The sequence below is a fragment of the Coffea arabica genome, chromosome 9c (genome assembly GCF_036785885.1).
Source record: "Coffea arabica cultivar ET-39 chromosome 9c, Coffea Arabica ET-39 HiFi, whole genome shotgun sequence".
NCBI lineage: Eukaryota > Viridiplantae > Streptophyta > Magnoliopsida > Gentianales > Rubiaceae > Coffea > Coffea arabica.
In genome coordinates this window covers 37,409,917-37,427,657 of record NC_092326.1, presented here as the reverse complement: position 1 = coordinate 37,427,657, position 17,741 = coordinate 37,409,917, and the positions used below count along the sequence as shown (strand labels likewise).

At 38.0% G+C, this 17,741-nt stretch overlaps 1 protein-coding gene across 2 annotated transcripts; it reads right to left on the bottom strand.

The window, feature by feature from the left end:
* Positions 1–5,489: 5,489 nt before the first annotated feature.
* On the bottom strand, positions 5,490–17,562 carry LOC113708037 (protein THYLAKOID ASSEMBLY 8-like, chloroplastic). 2 transcript variants are annotated; one of them, XM_072064419.1, is made up of 3 exons: positions 17,002–17,562; positions 14,961–15,351; positions 5,490–5,523 (listed from the first exon to the last, which is right to left on the bottom strand). In XM_072064419.1, exons 1-2 carry the CDS (start codon positions 17,410–17,412, stop codon positions 14,962–14,964), a joined length of 801 nt encoding a protein of 266 aa, XP_071920520.1. In that variant the 5' UTR covers positions 17,413–17,562; the 3' UTR covers positions 5,490–5,523; position 14,961. The 2 variants fall into 2 exon arrangements, with proteins under 2 accessions (XP_071920520.1, XP_027086285.1); XM_027230484.2 differs by lacking the exon at positions 5,490–5,523 and having other exon boundaries at positions 14,758–15,351; positions 17,002–17,294; positions 17,370–17,562.
* Between the last annotated feature and the right edge of the window lie 179 nt (positions 17,563–17,741).

Sequence of the window (17,741 nt, the reverse complement as noted above, 5' to 3'; positions counted from 1 at the left end):
CAAAACTGGTGGGGTCCATCGTAAAATTTCAATCTTTTCTCCATCGCCTGAAGACAAGAATATACAACCACCTTGTTTTGATTCAATGGCCACAAAAAAAGGATTAAATCTCTCTTTGAACTGTTGGTCGGAGATTCGAATCTCATCTATAGTAAACAAAATCTAAAAGAGGTGTTAGAGCATCCTTTTGGTCTAATTAGATCTGTATACCTGCTAATCCTTTACACAGTTTTTTTAAATTCCCCCTCTCTCTATTCTAAAATATATTAGATTATAAGAATGTTGCGTCAAAAAAAAAAATGAAGAAGACAAGAATATATAGAGCCCAAATTTTAGGTAGTGCCCTTAGGATGCATGCCTCGAATTGAAAAACCCATAAACAAAAAAAGCATACACTTCCTCCATCCCATTTTAATAATCCTTTTTTTTCCATACAATTTAAGAAAAGTTAATTAACCTTATTGAAAAAATAAATTTAGCTTACTATCTTTCTAAAATATCCTTACATTAAATGGAATATGACTAATTAGTTTTGCATTAAATAGTTAGGTTATATTCAATACTAACTTGCATTAAATAAAGATATTTTAAAGAAATTTAAAGTTATCTATATTCTTCAATTGAAAATGAACTATAATTTGGGACGGATAAAAAAAAAAGACCTCTTAAATTCTCTGTTTTCAAACTCGGACCGGACCGGCCGGTCGAACCGGTTGAACCGGGAACCGGCCAGGTAGCCGGTCCGAGTCACATTAGAAAACCGGAAATTTAAAACCCGGTCAAAGCCGGTCAAAAACCGGGTTTGACCGGGTTTGACCGGGAAAAAACCGGTTTTTCCGGTTCAACAGTATTTTTTTAAAAAAAAAATTCAAACTTTTTAATATTATGTTTTGACCCCCTAAATTGTTAAAACTTATTGATATACCTCAAATATTTGATACTTTATAAATATTGTCCTAAAATTTGATGTTATTTTTCAATTAAATTCATAATTTTAATTCTAAACTTGTTAATATTTATTAAATAATATAAATTGCTACTTGATTGTTCTAATTTCTTTGTATTTTCTTGTTAAATATATTTGAAACATCAAATATATATGAATATGCCTTTATTAATATCAATATATTATTAGATATTATATATATAACATTTTAATTTTAAAATAATTTTTATTTATGACGTCATCCGGTTCGACCCCTATCGACCCCCGGTCGAACCCATTGACCCCTGACCCCTGACCTCGGCCGAGTCGCTATCCGGTCCGGTTCTGAAAACATAGCAGTAAACTATGGACCTTAGTCTAACTAATCTTCTGATGTATTTTGTGCCACCGCAAGTTCTATGACACCGTCGATTTCGCCGAGAAACACTGTAGTTATTTTCTAGTCCAAAGTCCCAAATGACTTTCTCCCCCAAATAAGTTATGTTGTCGGCCGACTTTCCTGTTCAAATTTGAGCAGTATCCATCTCTTGATAAAGGTAGAACTGTAGAAGACTAGAAGTAGAACCCGTGAAGTCTACTGGAAGAAACAAAGACAGAGCAAATCAAGCCAAGTAACTGATTTAACGGGTGGTATGTGTAAAGTTTACAAGAAAGTAGAGTTTTAGTGGTTGTAAAAGACAAACGTTGGCTCAAGACTTTGATTAGTTGAAAAAAGAAAAAACTTTTGGTAGACATTGACATAGCACTTGTACATTGAACTTTCTTATTTAGATTCATTTGATTTCTGCCCCATGGATAAAGGTAAAAAAAAATCCCTAAAAAAAAATTAAAAGCATTAACTGAACGTATTAGTAGCTTGACAAATTGTAATTAACTACATTGCATTTGTTTCTCTCATTTTGTATATTTACCTAAAAGTTACTTAGATATACATTTTGTTTGTTTACATTAATTTGTAAGTGAGTAGATGAAGAGCATGGCATAGTTGCTCTATGTGCAAAACATGACTTGAATGTGTACTACTTAAATAATTAATTTTCCGTACACCGACAGACAGTGTATATACTTTTATCATTGGATGCATGACACATGATTCGAATTTGAATTTGAAATCCAAATTTTATATATGTGTCGTGCATTCAACCGTAATAGTATATATACTGTTAATATATATAAAATTTACTCTTAATTAAATAGTTGCTTTATCTACAAAATATTTATAAGGGTTCTATTAAGAGCATGACAAGAAAATTTTCACTTTCCTCATGACACTAGCATCTTTTTGCCTTTGCAGTAATGATAGAAGAGGCATGCAGACTTTTAATTTGCCTTTTTATAGGTTTCTTGGGTTCCCTTTTATACTTCGATGGTTGGATCAGGACCATCATTCCTTTCAACCATTTTCATTTTTCACCGTTGGCAAAGATGAGCAAAGTTGGGTCATTATCTCTTGCAGATGGCAAGGCACAGTGCTTAATTGTGTCACAGGAGAATCATATGATTAACTTACCATGCTGTAGCCCATTAGCTCTCAAAGGGTAATATCCAAGTCAATTGCTTTGAGCTAGCTAGACTATTCTTTTTCTTTTTCTTTTTCAACTTTCTAAGAACTGAACAAGTTACAAAAAAAAAAAGCCTAAACTAGCCAAGACAAAACTAAAGCAAATTACATAATGATGGTTAATTTTGGAAAAGTGTGGTCAAAATCATGTTGTAATATCCAAATAATGATGGATGACATCCTTTTTGCAATTAATCCACCAACTTTTTGCTGCAATTAAGGCCCTTTTCAAGATCTTTGACTATTCCCACGTCTCTTCATTGATTAAAGTCCTATTCACATTAATCCGTGGACTAATATATTGGAAGTTGACACTTACAAGTTACGAATACTTTTCTGTTCAAAGCTTACTTAATCTGTGAATGTTGAACCACTGAAATCAACCTAGTGATTAAGAGAAGACTGTTTGGATCTTTTTCATTCTCAGGTTCAAGATTCGAATCTTGTGTCTGACAGTTAGAGATGAGAAGAATGTGGAAGGATAGAAGGACAAATAAAAAAAAAATTGTGAATGTTGAACAAAACAAAGGTTAAAAACGATCGACACAAATGTTCAAGGTTAACTCAAAGGGATTACTTCAGATAATCAAAGTTTCAAAGTTACATGTACGTGGACTTCTGAAATTGGCTTAACATGACTTCTGAAATTGGCCTTATTGCGTGAAGTATATGTATCAATAGATTTGTGCCACATGTTTAATCAAAATATAGTTCAACTAGGGAGGGGTTGGAATGATTGTCTCTGGCAACCGTTCCGGAAGGTTCATGGCCATGATTAAGCCAAAAAAATTTGTGCCGTTCAAATCACTCCTTGTAACTCGATTTTCATGTCGCGTGGGACCCACAAAAATGTTGTTCTAGTGTTACTCACTGTTGTTCTATTATTATACCTTATACAGATGATATTACACCGTGTGTAAATGGTGTTATACCTTTCGGAACAGTTGCTTTGACAACCGTTCCAGCCCCGGATCCGTAAATGTTGATAGCATTAAGTTGCGTGTGAAGCTAAGGATAATGTGAAACATGGAACGAAAGTTTTGATAGCTAACGACATAGTTTACCCCACGGATAATACAAAAAGTTTAAGAAAGAAACTACAAACTTCCTCTTGACCAAATTCTTAGAATCTTTCATGCTTAAGTACAAATAGAGATTATTGATAATGAGCAGGAAGGATAATATATGTGATACAGTCTCTGTTTCTATTATGCAAGTTTTATACTATTATGTGCTAGTGCTTAATGCACTTTTTGTGTCTCTTTCCGACATAAAGAATCGAGGCAGTTGAATAGCTCTTGAGAAAGATCTAATGAGCTAATGTTAACCTAAACGAGTTAGTTAATCAATCACAAGATTCTAATCTTTCAAGTAAACACAATGTTCACGGTTCACATGCAAAGACGAGAATCAATATAGCATAACTCAAGTGGCCTTAGATTACTGAGAAAGGGTTTGCAGATTACAAGATTTTAAGTTAATAATCTAACTAAACAGAAGAATATCAACTCTGTATACAATTTTTTTTTTTTTTGTCAATCGGCACTTATCTATCCTACATTTACTCCTATTTCTACTCTAACTTATTTTAAGGAGAGGGTCCAATTGGGCCTATTGAAAAACTGGCAGGGATTGAACTACCATCGGATCAGAAGAATATTTGTATATTGATTTTTTTTTTTTTTTGTCAATCAGCACTTATCTATCCAACACTTACTCTTACTCCTATTCTAACTTATTCTAAGGAGAGGGTCCAATTGGGCCTATTGAAAAATTGACGGGGATTGAACTACCATCGGATCAGCAGAATATCAACTCTGTACATTGTTGAAAAAAGAACAATCGGAATTCGGTTACCTGCTAATTGTTGATTCCATTATTGAAGCAGGATTACCTGTCGGGCTGTCCCATTTGATTTTACTTTATATTTCCCTGCTCTATTTTCAATTTTAGTGGAGACAAAGAGCACATTTGACACCCCTGCAACCGAGGATGCCAATAAACTTTCCATAGCCAGGCTATAAGGAATTTAAATACTTGATCAAGTGCGGAAATCTTCAACATTTTTTGTGCTTATTAGGTGACACAACTTGCTTAATTTTTTGTGAGGGAATCTTTGATTCGAGGGTTGTCTCTGTATTGTCAATCTCCAAACTGCGAACCATTCGTTGCTGAAGAAAAGATGAAGATGTCTTGGTGCAGATTCTTTGCCAGAGATAAAGAGATAATCTGGCAAAGGTTGAAGCATGAGAAGTGGGCAAAAGAATGGGCGGAAGGTAATAAAATCAGTCGACGATAGAATGGGCAGAAGGTAATAAAGTCAGTCGATAATAGAAAAAGATAACAAGTGCTATCATAAGTTTCGGGATTGCCATCATCAGTTGCTTTTCTGCAATAGGTTTTCAGGAATCAGTATTTTTCTGTGCCTGAGCATCATCAGTTGACTTAAAATGTATTGGGTTCGTGCCAAAGCCATATTAATTCAACTATAGATCCTGCCATTGAGAACAAAACAAAGAGGCGTAGACTACCGAAATTCTAGTGGAACAATTAACTTGCTGATCTGAATTCTGAAATCTGAGAAGCACAAACTACAAAATATATATATATATATCCGATTCCTATCTAGTTCTTCAGTGAAAGCTTCTCATTTTGTCCGCAATATGGGCAGTCATTCTACATATCCGCTGTCTATAACAATCAGACCCATAATGTTGGTGCTGGAGCGGTATGCAGCCATGCAGGTGCTTCACCATCATCATAAATGTGAATCGTCTCTTAAAACACTAAAGAGGTGCTGCCAAAGAAGAATCAACTTGGCACGAAACAGTGATGCTCTTCAAAACAATGATGTGGTATTTTGTAGATTAAGCCCTGTTCTTATGGTAAAGCTAATGATGTGAACTGGTTTCCAAATCATAAGACAGCTTCTTATCCTCAATTCAGACGAAATGGTACAGCCCAATTCTCAGCAGTTCCATCTTTTCCTTGTGAACTGAGAAAATGATCATAAGCCCTAAAATCAAATAGTTTATATGATTAATGAACATACAAAATGCAAGTCCGCTGTTGCTGACAAGCGTCTACACATCGAATGAAGAACTTAAAAGCTTTAACTCTTTCCATGTTGCTTCATGCAAACTACAATCTTTCTAAATTTGAAAATGCTGACCAGTAACTCACCGTTCACTTCTGCAAAATATCTAATGAAGATGTTTTGCAGCAAGCAGAATACCTCAAAAGAATCAAAGCGTGATCTTCAAGATTCTCAACATTTTATTGACTAGGGTTTAATCAGTGGTAGCTATGGTCATCTGATGCAGATTTCATGATGAGGTCCGATGATTTGTATTACACATGCTTTCAACAGGTTTCAAGCGGGTGCAGTTCACTACCTTCATCAGGTTTTGTTGTTTTGTCAGGATAAAACAAGCATAAACGAGCTGGATTCACTCAAATGATCAGCCCTACAGGGACTGAGACATTGAGGATTCAAAACTTCTTACTGTCACTATAATTTTTACTTGCACAAGTGAATTGATAGGGTGTAATTTTATCATTTATTTTATTATTAATTTTCCCTATTACTTGACCCGATGTGGATTAATTGCTGGATTCTACTCATTTTTAGTGTTTTGCATATATTCCAGGGAGTAGAACGAAAATATGATAACAAGTGCTAATTTGACAAAAAAGGAGTCTAAGGCACAGAGCTCACCCCAGGGGCATTGTTGGCAAAGGCAAGCTTATGCCCATTTTAGTAATTGCCGAAGACAAAAGCATTAAAAGGAGCAACGAAGGGCTGAAGGCAGGGGTCTTCTTCTTCGTCTCCGGAGGGGGAGCGCCGCACAGGAGGTCCTCTCCGCAGGGGGAACCGCCGCACAGCAGAGGGCTGGCTGGTCCTCTTAGTTTTTTCATTTTTAGCTTAGGAGAAATTCTTAACTTTTGGCTGGGACCTACTCTTAGCTTTAGAAACTCACGGATGATAAGAGAAAAGCATTTTGTTAGCTTTGTGTTGACTTTTCTTCATCTATGTTGAATCCTGCGCATGGCAGGCACAAGAACCTGGGGAGCTTTAGGGTCTTGGAGTCCAGCCGCACTCTTTGACTTTTCTTCTGGGGCCTTCTGAGGCATTCTCCACGGTGGAAACGATATGCAAACAATGAGCACTAGCTTAGGATTTCAGTAGTTTTTCCTTTAGCTTTCATTTTGCCTTTCAAGTGTTCGACGAATTGCGGCTTCTAGAAATGCAAACAATGGCCGCAGCTTTCTCTGCAGTTTTGTATGGGTTTAGTTCATCCAACATGAACTAATTCCCCAACTCTAGTCAAAGGACAACGGATGCTTTGATTCACCTAAAATTGTGAGATCGTTTTAATTTAATTTTTCCCTTTTATTTATTGGTATCCGCTTATTCCCTGTTTGCTATGCTTATGATTGTTTAATTAATTGGTTGTCTTGGATCCGGATAATTAATTGGTTGGGTAATCTATTATCAACTGGGGTATTAAATCCGTAATTGTTTAATTACCTCAAAATAGTGACAACTGGCACGATTAGATTCGTGTCAGGGGGATACGCGGGCTAATCTAAAATAACCCTGGTAGTGCGTTATTTGATTAGAATAGGGCTCCTCTAATACGTAAGGCAATTGGGGAATTAAATTCTATGGGCGTACCTAGGATTATTTCTCAATTAGAGCAGTGATTAACGGGCGTACCTTAATCATCGACACAGTAAGGAGGGGTTGATTGTCATCGCTTGTTTGGCAGTTATAACCTATTTATTAGTAAATAATTGGAATTGCCTCTGCTTATCGATGATCAATTAGGTGAACCATTGCTGAAGTTACCTCTTGGCTAGATCCTTAATTCTCACTCATTTGATTTTGGTAGATTGTTATTTAATTTTTAGTAGCTTCTTAGATTTTCTTTGTTTGCCATCTTCTGCATAAAAACACCCCCTTGTCACTGTGAACTTGAAAAGAAATAAGTACTCCCAGTCCCTGTGGATTCGACCCTGCTTACTGCTATCTACAGAAATCACTTTTAGTTTGAGCAGGTTTTATTATTGCACAGGCTTCGACAACCTGTCAGTTTTTGGCGCCGCTGCCGGGGACTGGTGTCAGATTAATTTGTTTCTTTTTGAGTTCACTTTGTTTTCATTTTTAATTTATTTTTCTCTTTTTTATTTTTTTATTTTTTTTATGACTGCTAACATTCCATATTTTGATGATAGACTGGACTTTGTTCCTGAATGGGGTTATGAGACTCATGTTTTTCCTAATGATCAATGGGCTGTTGCAAATTGTGGAACTTATTTTGACTCAGGTTATTCAACTGACACATGCCCCGTATTTCAAGATAATTTAAGTACTCCACTTGATACTTTTGGAGATTTTCCACCCCAATATCAAACGCAGTATGACCCTTATTCAAACGGGTATGATCAAGAATGGTGGGATAATTCCAATTTTGATTATGCGACGGGGCCAATGGATTTTCAACAGCAAGAGTCTCAGCAATCGTCCTCCGTGTCAGGTATGTCTCTTGAAGAAATGATAGGTTTACTAATTGCTAATTCAAATCGATTTCATCAGGAGACACAAGCGAGCCTAAATCGATATCATCAGAAGACACAAGCGAGCCTTCGCGACCTGGCGGATCAAATGCGTCAATTGACATCCAGGATAGATCGATTGGCTTCTCAAATGGAAGAATTGCCCGCACAAACCAATATCAATCTTGAGGAAGATGAGAGTGCAATTGTCCGGCCAAATGACATGGAACTGCAAGAGTTTCAAGAAAACGGATTTAAAGATGCAGTTGAAAAGGAAGCTGAAGTGCAAGAAATGAGACTCCAGGATCAACTCATTCAAGTGAACGATTCCAGTGAACAATCTCCAAATGCGGTGACATCTTCTCCACTCCTTAATCAATATTTTCCTGACTCCTATTCTTCAACTCCTGTTACTGAAATTGATTTTATTATACCAGAAAATTTAAAATTTCATGACAGGAATAAGTTAAGAGTGGAGATGGCAAAATATCTTGAACCAATGAATGCGTGTGATGGAGAAGTGAGTGGAGAATGCAGATCATTGTTGACTTGTTTAGCACCATTTACTAGTCCATGGAAGCCCGTAACTCGTGTGCCCAAGAATTACTCCATCTATGAGGGTTACCAGGATCACGTTGAAGATGAAGCATTGAAGCGAGCCACAAGATTTTATCCTCCATGAGCAAAACATGATAATGTCTAGCCAAAGACATTAAAGAAAGGCGCTCATTGGGAGGCAACCCAATTTCTTTTAGTTGTTTGTTTGATTTTATTTGTTAGTTTAAATCTGTCTTCCTTGAATTTGACTGATTTTGGGTGTTAATTTTCGTTTTTTCTGATTTAGAGGTGCCCTTCAGTCATGACGCGCCCGCGTGGTGATGTGCAGGACGCTCCCGATCAGAAAGTTCTGAAACTTCTGGGAGCTCTCTTGCCCTCATGAGGTGCCCGCGTGGTGATGTGCAGGAGGCTCACGATCAGAAACTTCTGAAACTTCTGGGAGCTCTCTTGCTCTCTTGACGTGCCCGCGTCAAGTTCACGGGAAAGGTAAGGATTAAAAAAAAAAAAAAAAAAAAATTTCAACCGTAGCAAATATTTCTCACTAAAAAAAAAAAAAATTTCTTTTTTCTTTCTTTCCTTTTCTTTCTTTTCTTTCTTTTTTCTTTCTTTCTTCTTCTTCTTTCTTCCTCCCCTGCTCCCTCTCTGTTGCCCGAATCTCTTCGCCGCGCGCCGCCACTACGTGGCTCTCTTCCTCCTCGGTCTCCACAGTCGCGCCGCCACCATCTTCACCGCGAGCTACCATCGCGCGCCATCGCAAGCTGCTGCCCTCTGCGCAGCCACTGCCGCTTCAACGCACGAGGCGCGCCCCTCCCATCTCTCTCTCTCTCTCTCTTCACGAGACCGTGGCCGAGCAACCCACGCCGCCTCCACTCCAGCTTGTTCGCCGCTGAAGCTCGATCCGCCGCCCACTGCGCGGCTTCCTTCCATCTTCCTCTAGCTCTGCTGAGCTCCGCTGCCCCCGCTACTGTCCGCCGACCACCGGCCATAGCCTCTCGCTCGTAGCCACCACAGCTCCGTGCTCATCTCCCTCGCTCAACCGCACGCCACCTCCGCAGCAGCAGCCTCCACCTCGCTGCACACGCTCTCACCTCACGCCTCCCTCGCCTGCCACCACCACGCGAGCACCACCAGCTTGCCACCCTTTCAACCACCGCCGCACGCCAACAGCCCAACCTCCCTGGTGCCAGGTTTTTCTTTATTAATTTTCTGGTCCCCGATTCCAATTTCTTGATGTTGATGGGATTTTGATGATTGCGATTTCATTGAGTAAATTTGTTTGGATTGCATCTGTGTTACTGGAGCCAGTGGGTTGGGTTATGTCCTGCAGCTGATTTGCCTAGTCTGATATAACTGCCGGTTGTTTAGGCTCTTGGAGTATTGTCTGGTGCTGTTTGTATTTTTTAGTGGCTTTGGTTGGCCAGTTGATTTACTTTTTCCTTGAGCATTTACCAGTGGTACTGGTAGCAGTAGTTGGCCTCAAATTTCTTAATTTTAAGTGCTTGACTGCCTAATTGACTACTGGGCTTTTGTGCTTAAAGTGTTGCCCGAATTCTGCATTGTGATTGCTGGAATTCCCCCTCTCTTGGGTCATTTGTTGTTTTTAGTCGGTTGAACTATGTAATTGACTGTCCAATTGGAGACAGTTGTTGAGATTTTGGGTGGAGTTGTGTCCAATTGCTGAATTTGTTATTTTGATTAGCCACTAGCACCGCTCTTCGTGGTTCGAGTTGTTGTTTTGTTGCATTGTTGGGAGCTGTGCTCGGGTATGGTGGGTCCTTTTCTGCGTCCATTTGCTGAATTAGGATATGAATGTGACTTTGCATTTGCTTATTGAAGTGAGTTGCCTCTAATTGCCTTGTGTGGGAGTATTTTGTCTTGTTCATCTCAATTACTTAGTTCATTGGGGTACCTTTACGGCCTTTGGGTGCCTTAGGTGTGCATTTTACTGTTTGGTTTGGCCGCGTGATTTACTTCTTTTCTGCATGTGCACCAGTGGTACTGGTTGAGGTGTTTGGCTTATAATTTATTCATCTTTTGTGCACTAATGATACTGGTTGGAATATTTCCCCTTGCATGTGTCAGTTCTACTTGGTTGGATACTTGATTGACTGCTAGGCATGTGTGACTGAGTTGTTCTTGTACAATTGGAGATATTTAGAGAGATTTTGAGTGGGCGAGTGGTGTCGCTTTCTATTGATATTTGGGAGGCATCGGTGGCTATTAAATTGTTATTGCTTTGAATTTGCTGTTTACATTACCTGTGGGCAATTTTTGTCTCTTGTTGATTGAAATGACATTTGGAGAAAATGGTAAGACCCGAGCCCTCTTCTTCTGCGCCTCCCCCATCGATGGCCTCCACTGTTCCCTCCTATGCCTTAGCTGTTCAACAGGGAAGTTTCATTGTTCTCTTCGCTTTCATTACTTTATTACCTCCATTGAGGACAATGTAGGATTTAGGTGTGGGGGGATCAGTTATGGTGCTAGTGTCTTTCATTCATTTTTTTTTTCTTTTTAGTGATTGGCTCGTAAGTGCATGCCAAGGTTTGATGTTGGATTATTGCCTCTATTTCTACTATTGCCAATTTTAATAATAAAAGGGTATCAAGTTAATGTGGTTGAATCCAAAAACATCTCTTTGGTGAATATCGATGATTGTTTTACTCTTATAATTTTTGGTTAACTTTCCTAGGCATAGGGAATGATTATTGGCATTTTCATGTGAATTGGTCCGATTATTAACTTTAGTTCTCCATGTTTGAAAATGAGGCTAGCTGATGCAAATTTTCTTTTGATTTTTGTTTTATATTGAGTTTTTGTGTTATTAGCTGTGAATAAGAGTTGACTGTACTCCGCTAGTCTTTACTACTGAGTAACCGGGGATTTGCACCTAAAAGTGTTGATTCTCGCGTCAAAAGGTAGTCATTCCTATGAGTACGTGGTCACGTGGCGATAGAAGCTGAGTAACCGAGCTCTTTCATCTGGCCAATGTTGGAGTTCGCGTCAAAAGGCTCCAATGGCTAGCGACTAAGTCTTTTGTTACTATTGAAAAAAGAAAAAAAAAAAAGAGAAAAAAAAAGAGAAAAGAAAAAAAAAAGAAGAAGAAAAATGTGAAAAAAAGTGAAGGTTGTGTTAGTGTGTAATAAAAGTCAGCTTGCCGAATTATGGATTTAATGTTGAGATTTTGGTTAATAGTTGGACCATTTGCTGATAAATGTTATGCGTCATTCATTTTTCTTAGATTAGTTAACCTGAAATTAGAGGAGTTTGTGGTTTAGAAGCTAACCGAAGTGATGTTTCTTGGATCTTGGTCACCCATGCTTGATATATATTTTTCTTGGTATTTTGGCAATATGGTAGATGGAGCAATGACCATTGTCAAATATTGGTACTTATTTGCTGTTCTCATGCTTGAGGACAAGCATGGTCTAGGTGTGGGGGGAATTGATAGGGTGTAATTTTATCATTTATTTTATTATTAATTTTCCCTATTACTTGACCCGATGTGGATTAATTGCTGGATTCTACTCATTTTTAGTGTTTTGCATATATTCCAGGGAGTAGAACGAAAATATGATAACAAGTGCTAATTTGACAAAAAAGGAGTCTAAGGCACAGAGCTCACCCCAGGGGCATTGTTGGCAAAGGCAAGCTTATGCCCATTTTAGTAATTGCCGAAGACAAAAGCATTAAAAGGAGCAACGAAGGGCTGAAGGCAGGGGTCTTCTTCTTCGTCTCCGGAGGGGGAGCGCCGCACAGGAGGTCCTCTCCGCAGGGGGAACCGCCGCACAGCAGAGGGCTGGCTGGTCCTCTTAGTTTTTTCATTTTTAGCTTAGGAGAAATTCTTAACTTTTGGCTGGGACCTACTCTTAGCTTTAGAAACTCACGGATGATAAGAGAAAAGCATTTTGTTAGCTTTGTGTTGACTTTTCTTCATCTATGTTGAATCCTGCGCATGGCAGGCACAAGAACCTGGGGAGCTTTAGGGTCTTGGAGTCCAGCCGCACTCTTTGACTTTTCTTCTGGGGCCTTCTGAGGCATTCTCCACGGTGGAAACGATATGCAAACAATGAGCACTAGCTTAGGATTTCAGTAGTTTTTCCTTTAGCTTTCATTTTGCCTTTCAAGTGTTCGACGAATTGCGGCTTCTAGAAATGCAAACAATGGCCGCAGCTTTCTCTGCAGTTTTGTATGGGTTTAGTTCATCCAACATGAACTAATTCCCCAACTCTAGTCAAAGGACAACGGATGCTTTGATTCACCTAAAATTGTGAGATCGTTTTAATTTAATTTTTCCCTTTTATTTATTGGTATCCGCTTATTCCCTGTTTGCTATGCTTATGATTGTTTAATTAATTGGTTGTCTTGGATCCGGATAATTAATTGGTTGGGTAATCTATTGTCAACTGGGGTATTAAATCCGTAATTGTTTAATTACCTCAAAATAGTGACAACTGGCACGATTAGATTCGTGTCAGGGGGATACGCGGGCTAATCTAAAATAACCCTGGTAGTGCGTTATTTGATTAGAATAGGGCTCCTCTAATACGTAAGGCAATTGGGGAATTAAATTCTATGGGCGTACCTAGGATTATTTCTCAATTAGAGTAGTGATTAACGGGCGTACCTTAATCATCGACACAGTAAGGAGGGGTTGATTGTCATCGCTTGTTTGGCAGTTATAACCTATTTATTAGTAAATAATTGGAATTGCCTCTGCTTATCGATGATCAATTAGGTGAACCATTGCTGAAGTTACCTCTTGGCTAGATCCTTAATTCTCACTCATTTGATTTTGGTAGATTGTTATTTAATTTTTAGTAGCTTCTTAGATTTTCTTTATTTGCCATCTTCTGCATAAAAACACCCCCTTGTCACTGTGAACTTGAAAAGAAATAAGTACTCCCAGTCCCTGTGGATTCGACCCTGCTTACTGCTATCTACAAAAATCACTTTTAGTTTGAGCAGGTTTTATTATTGCACAGGCTTCGACAACCTGTCATGAATCAAATTCAATCCACGTGTATAAAGATCACTAAGGAGTTTTATTTATTTATTTACTTATTTTGGCTCAGAAAATCTTAGAAGCTTATTATTGATGATATGACATCAAACTATACCTTCTTGCAATGGCTATATGCACATTTGATGACCACGTGTAATTTTTTACATACAAAAGTGAATAGTTATATGCCACATGCATAAGATTAGCCATACAATCTTATTAGTCGAGTGACATTAATCTAGACCTCCATTTAAGAGTTATATCCAATGTTTTAAGAGGCAGAGGTTGTTGGTCAAGGCGAAAACCCTGCAATTTGGGGCATCAGGTCCATGAAGTTTAAATGATTTCTTCGTTGATCTAATAAATGTATATTACATTAGACAGTATGATATGTAATCAAGACCCGCTAAAAGTGCAAAATCTTAATATACTTACAGAATAAAAAAGTAACTAAACTTAAAGGAACCTTAATTACTCAAGATTTCCAAGCATGAGGGGAGTTCAAATTTTTGGCAATATTGAAAACAAGCTACAGATCACAACAGAAAAAAATTAGATACAGTAAAAATGAGAAAACTTGTCAAAACATGGGGGGTCAATCATTCAAACTTCACCTGTCAAAACTATCTTTAGCCTAAATGTCTCAATATACGCACTCTGGCATTGACTGACCAGGAATGACAACCATAAATTAGAGAGATCACACCACAGTAGTTGATCCCATGCATAAAGAAGATGAATTTTCTAATGTACTCCCATAGCAATTCTTATGCTACCCCAACACCCTGAGGCATTTTCACGCCTTGCCTCTAGACATGCCTTAGAATGCCCTTTAAATCACTGATCATGTGTGTGCACTGGCATCAAAGTATATGGATACATCTGTGTGTGTGATCCCACATATATATCACACATGATCCATTGAAGAATAATTTGATAACCAGAAATGAAAACAATCAGAAGCTCAGGTGACTGTTTCAATAAGCTAGAGATGACAAAAACCATTTTTCTTGGCCAACTAGAATGCTACTACAGTTGAATCATTAAAGATTCAATAAGTAATGAATCTATGATGACTTCATATGACGAACACAACCACAAACAAGACAAGAAGAGGTAGTTACAAGGACATCTGGAGAAGCATCTCATTTCTGATTTCAGCTCTGACATTTGTTTCAAGGACAGTGAAAAAAAAGAAGCTTCACAGCTTCCATACATTATGCTAAATTTTCATACATATACTTAAATATACAAATCTGTACATCTATATATGAAACAAGTGAAAACTGTTAAAAGCAAAGGAAAAATGCACCAAAAGAAGTTTAAGTACAAACCTCAACGAAGTCCAAATATCTCTTCAGGAGGATCATAAATATGTCTGTCAGGAAATATTTCCTCAAAATCTTGCTTGACTCTGTTCCGCAAGAGGGGATGCGGCAGCAGCCCTTTCAACAAAATCCTGAAAGGCAATTCTTCTGGTGGCTCTGGAGACTTCTTCATGTCCTCATAAATGTTCATTGCATCAGCAGGAGATCCATATCTCAAGAAACCTCGAATGACTTCAGTGTATGTCTGAGAATCAGGAAACAGGTCCTCCTTTCTCATGCTTTCCCATAGCTCCATTGCTTCTTCCATCTTTCTGCTTCTAGCCAATGCAATGATTAAATCCTTGTACAGATAGACATCAGGCTTATACCAGTCTTGCTTCTGAATCACCCTAAATATCTGAAAAATGGTATGGATCATATTTAATCATATTTGACAAATATAACAAGCAAGCATTCAGAAAAATGCCCAAGACTGCATTTAGCTGAAACAGTTTCTCATGCTTTCACCACTAAATGATAAAACCAGGATCAATTATGAGGAAAATCAATTTCTTTTTCCTTTATAAAAAAGCAATTAAAGCTTTTCTACCCAAAACAGGTAGCTGATAAAACACAATGTGCAGTGGGTTTCTTATTTATGACACTCCCTGGTCCCAAAATTCTAAGAGTCATCCTTAGAAGAAATATTGACCAAAATACTATTAGGTGTCAAATGCTCTCAGTTTTTCTTTGAATCTTTAAAAACCACTTTAACCCCAAAGATTAATAACTTTGTTTGTCTCTTAGCATCGTTTTGTTTCATATTCCTTAAAGATTTTTGCCACCATTGCATGACTCACTACTTTGCAGACTTGGACCAACAGAAAGAATGAGACCAAGGCGGTATCATATTAAAAATTCATGTGGTCAAAGCAATTTAAGAGAAGCTCAATGTGCAGAAAACCATATTTATTCCTGTCCACACATGCATTGTACAGCTGCAATATGCATGCAAGAACAATTAGGTGAATCAAATGAATGATTTCCAAATAAAAGTTTCACAAAATCTAGGTCAAAACCTTACTGCTAAAACCAAGGACATACTTGTAGTCGAAAAAGAATCTAAAAGCTTTTGGATGGTTTTTGATATCTGCAATGAAAGTTAATTAGTTTTATTTAGGGTGAGAAAATCTTTAAATAAATAATCAATCTTTCATACTACAAGTGATTTGAATTTGTGCAACCTTGGTGAGGAAGTTAATCTCAAAGTGTGATAGCCATGCAAAACAATTTGTGTGCAGCAAGACAATGCATGCAATTCCAAAACCCTTTGCGATAACATGAAATGGGTTCTACTCCATGAAACACTCCAATGCAGAAGCATGGCAACTATGGACGGCTGAGGAATATGCGAGCACATGTATTGCAGGCTGCAGATGTGAAATATTTGGTGAATTTTCTCAACTTAAGCACCGAATGGATAATCGATCCCAAAGCACGTTTCTTATTGATACAACATTTGAGAATAAGCTTTTCAACCTCTCGCTTTAATGTATCTATTCTCTTAAGGTATATAGTCACCTTCAAATCCAAATCTGCTTTTACTTACTAAAATGCTTCAATATTTTAAAAAATATCTTAACGGTATTCAAGGTTGCTATACAATCACTCTTAACGAACATCTATCTCAGATGATTTTGACAAATCACATCTTTCTTCCACCATTTCAAGTATACTGTTTGATTGTTTTCCAAGAATAAGCCAAAGTACACAAGTCATGTAAACTTTTACCACTTCAGCTTAATGACCTATATATTCTTTACTGCGGACAAAAATCAGCAAAACACCACCAATCAAATTTGGAGAGATATTATCCGAATAACCAAAACAGTCAACCACTGCTCGTGATTTGGGAAACTACAATCCTGAAGGAAAGCTGCAATGTACAGCTGCTAAAGCAACAAGTACCACCACTACACAAACTTAGTTCCAAAAAGGCAGCATTGCAATGTATATTCAGAATTCCAAATTAACGTTACAAACTACATTGGAGCAATTAATCAAATACCTTGATTGCTAGAGAGACCTCTTGCTGGCGTTCAAGTTCATTGAGAACAGCGACCATGTCCATCTTCAGAAGCCTCAGGACGTGATTTTTGACGAACTTTTCAAGCTTTTCATCGTCCTCTTTGAATTTCTTCAAGCCCAATATCACAAACAGAGCTTCTTTGCCGATCATTTTCTTGCCTCTCCAAAGAGACCCTCTTGGCCTACCGTCATGGGTGAACCTTACAAATTGCTGGGCCATCTGGGTTCTCCTGACCCCGCCCAGAAACATCTGCCGTTGCGATAGTAGCGGAGCTGCAGGAGAAAGAGGGTGAAAAAGGGACGAGAGGTGCCTTCTTAGAAGTGGTGATATTGAGTGTGTTTTTGCACCTGAAACTATGGCTGCCATAGCCGCCATTTTAGAAAGACACATGGCCGGGAGATGGAGCGGAACAGAAGCAAATTTCACCGCTGAAAACGTGACAAGATTTCTCCGGCCACGCTAGAGGGAAATGTGGCAGCGAAGGTTGTGTACACTGATGCGAAAGAGCAATTTGTCTGACTAAAATCTCACAAATTTTCATTATTTATATTTTTGTGTGAGCAACTAATAACAATATATATTTTTGTAGAATTCAAATTATGTTTAGGTTAAATGCAAAATGCACCTCGAAACTATGTTCGGTTAGTGATTTGCCCCCCATATTATCAATTGTCGCAATTCACTACCTCATGTGGTTATGCAGCAATTTTTGGCACATC

Coding starts and splice junctions, on each gene's coding strand:
- LOC113708037 (XM_072064419.1), bottom strand. CDS start 17,412: ATGTGTCTTTCTAAAATGGCGGCTATGGCAGCCATAGTTTCAGGTGCA. Junction 15,352..17,001: donor AGGTCTCTCTAGCAATCAAG/GTATTTGATTAA, acceptor ACCATTTTTCAG/ATATTTAGGGTGATTCAGAA.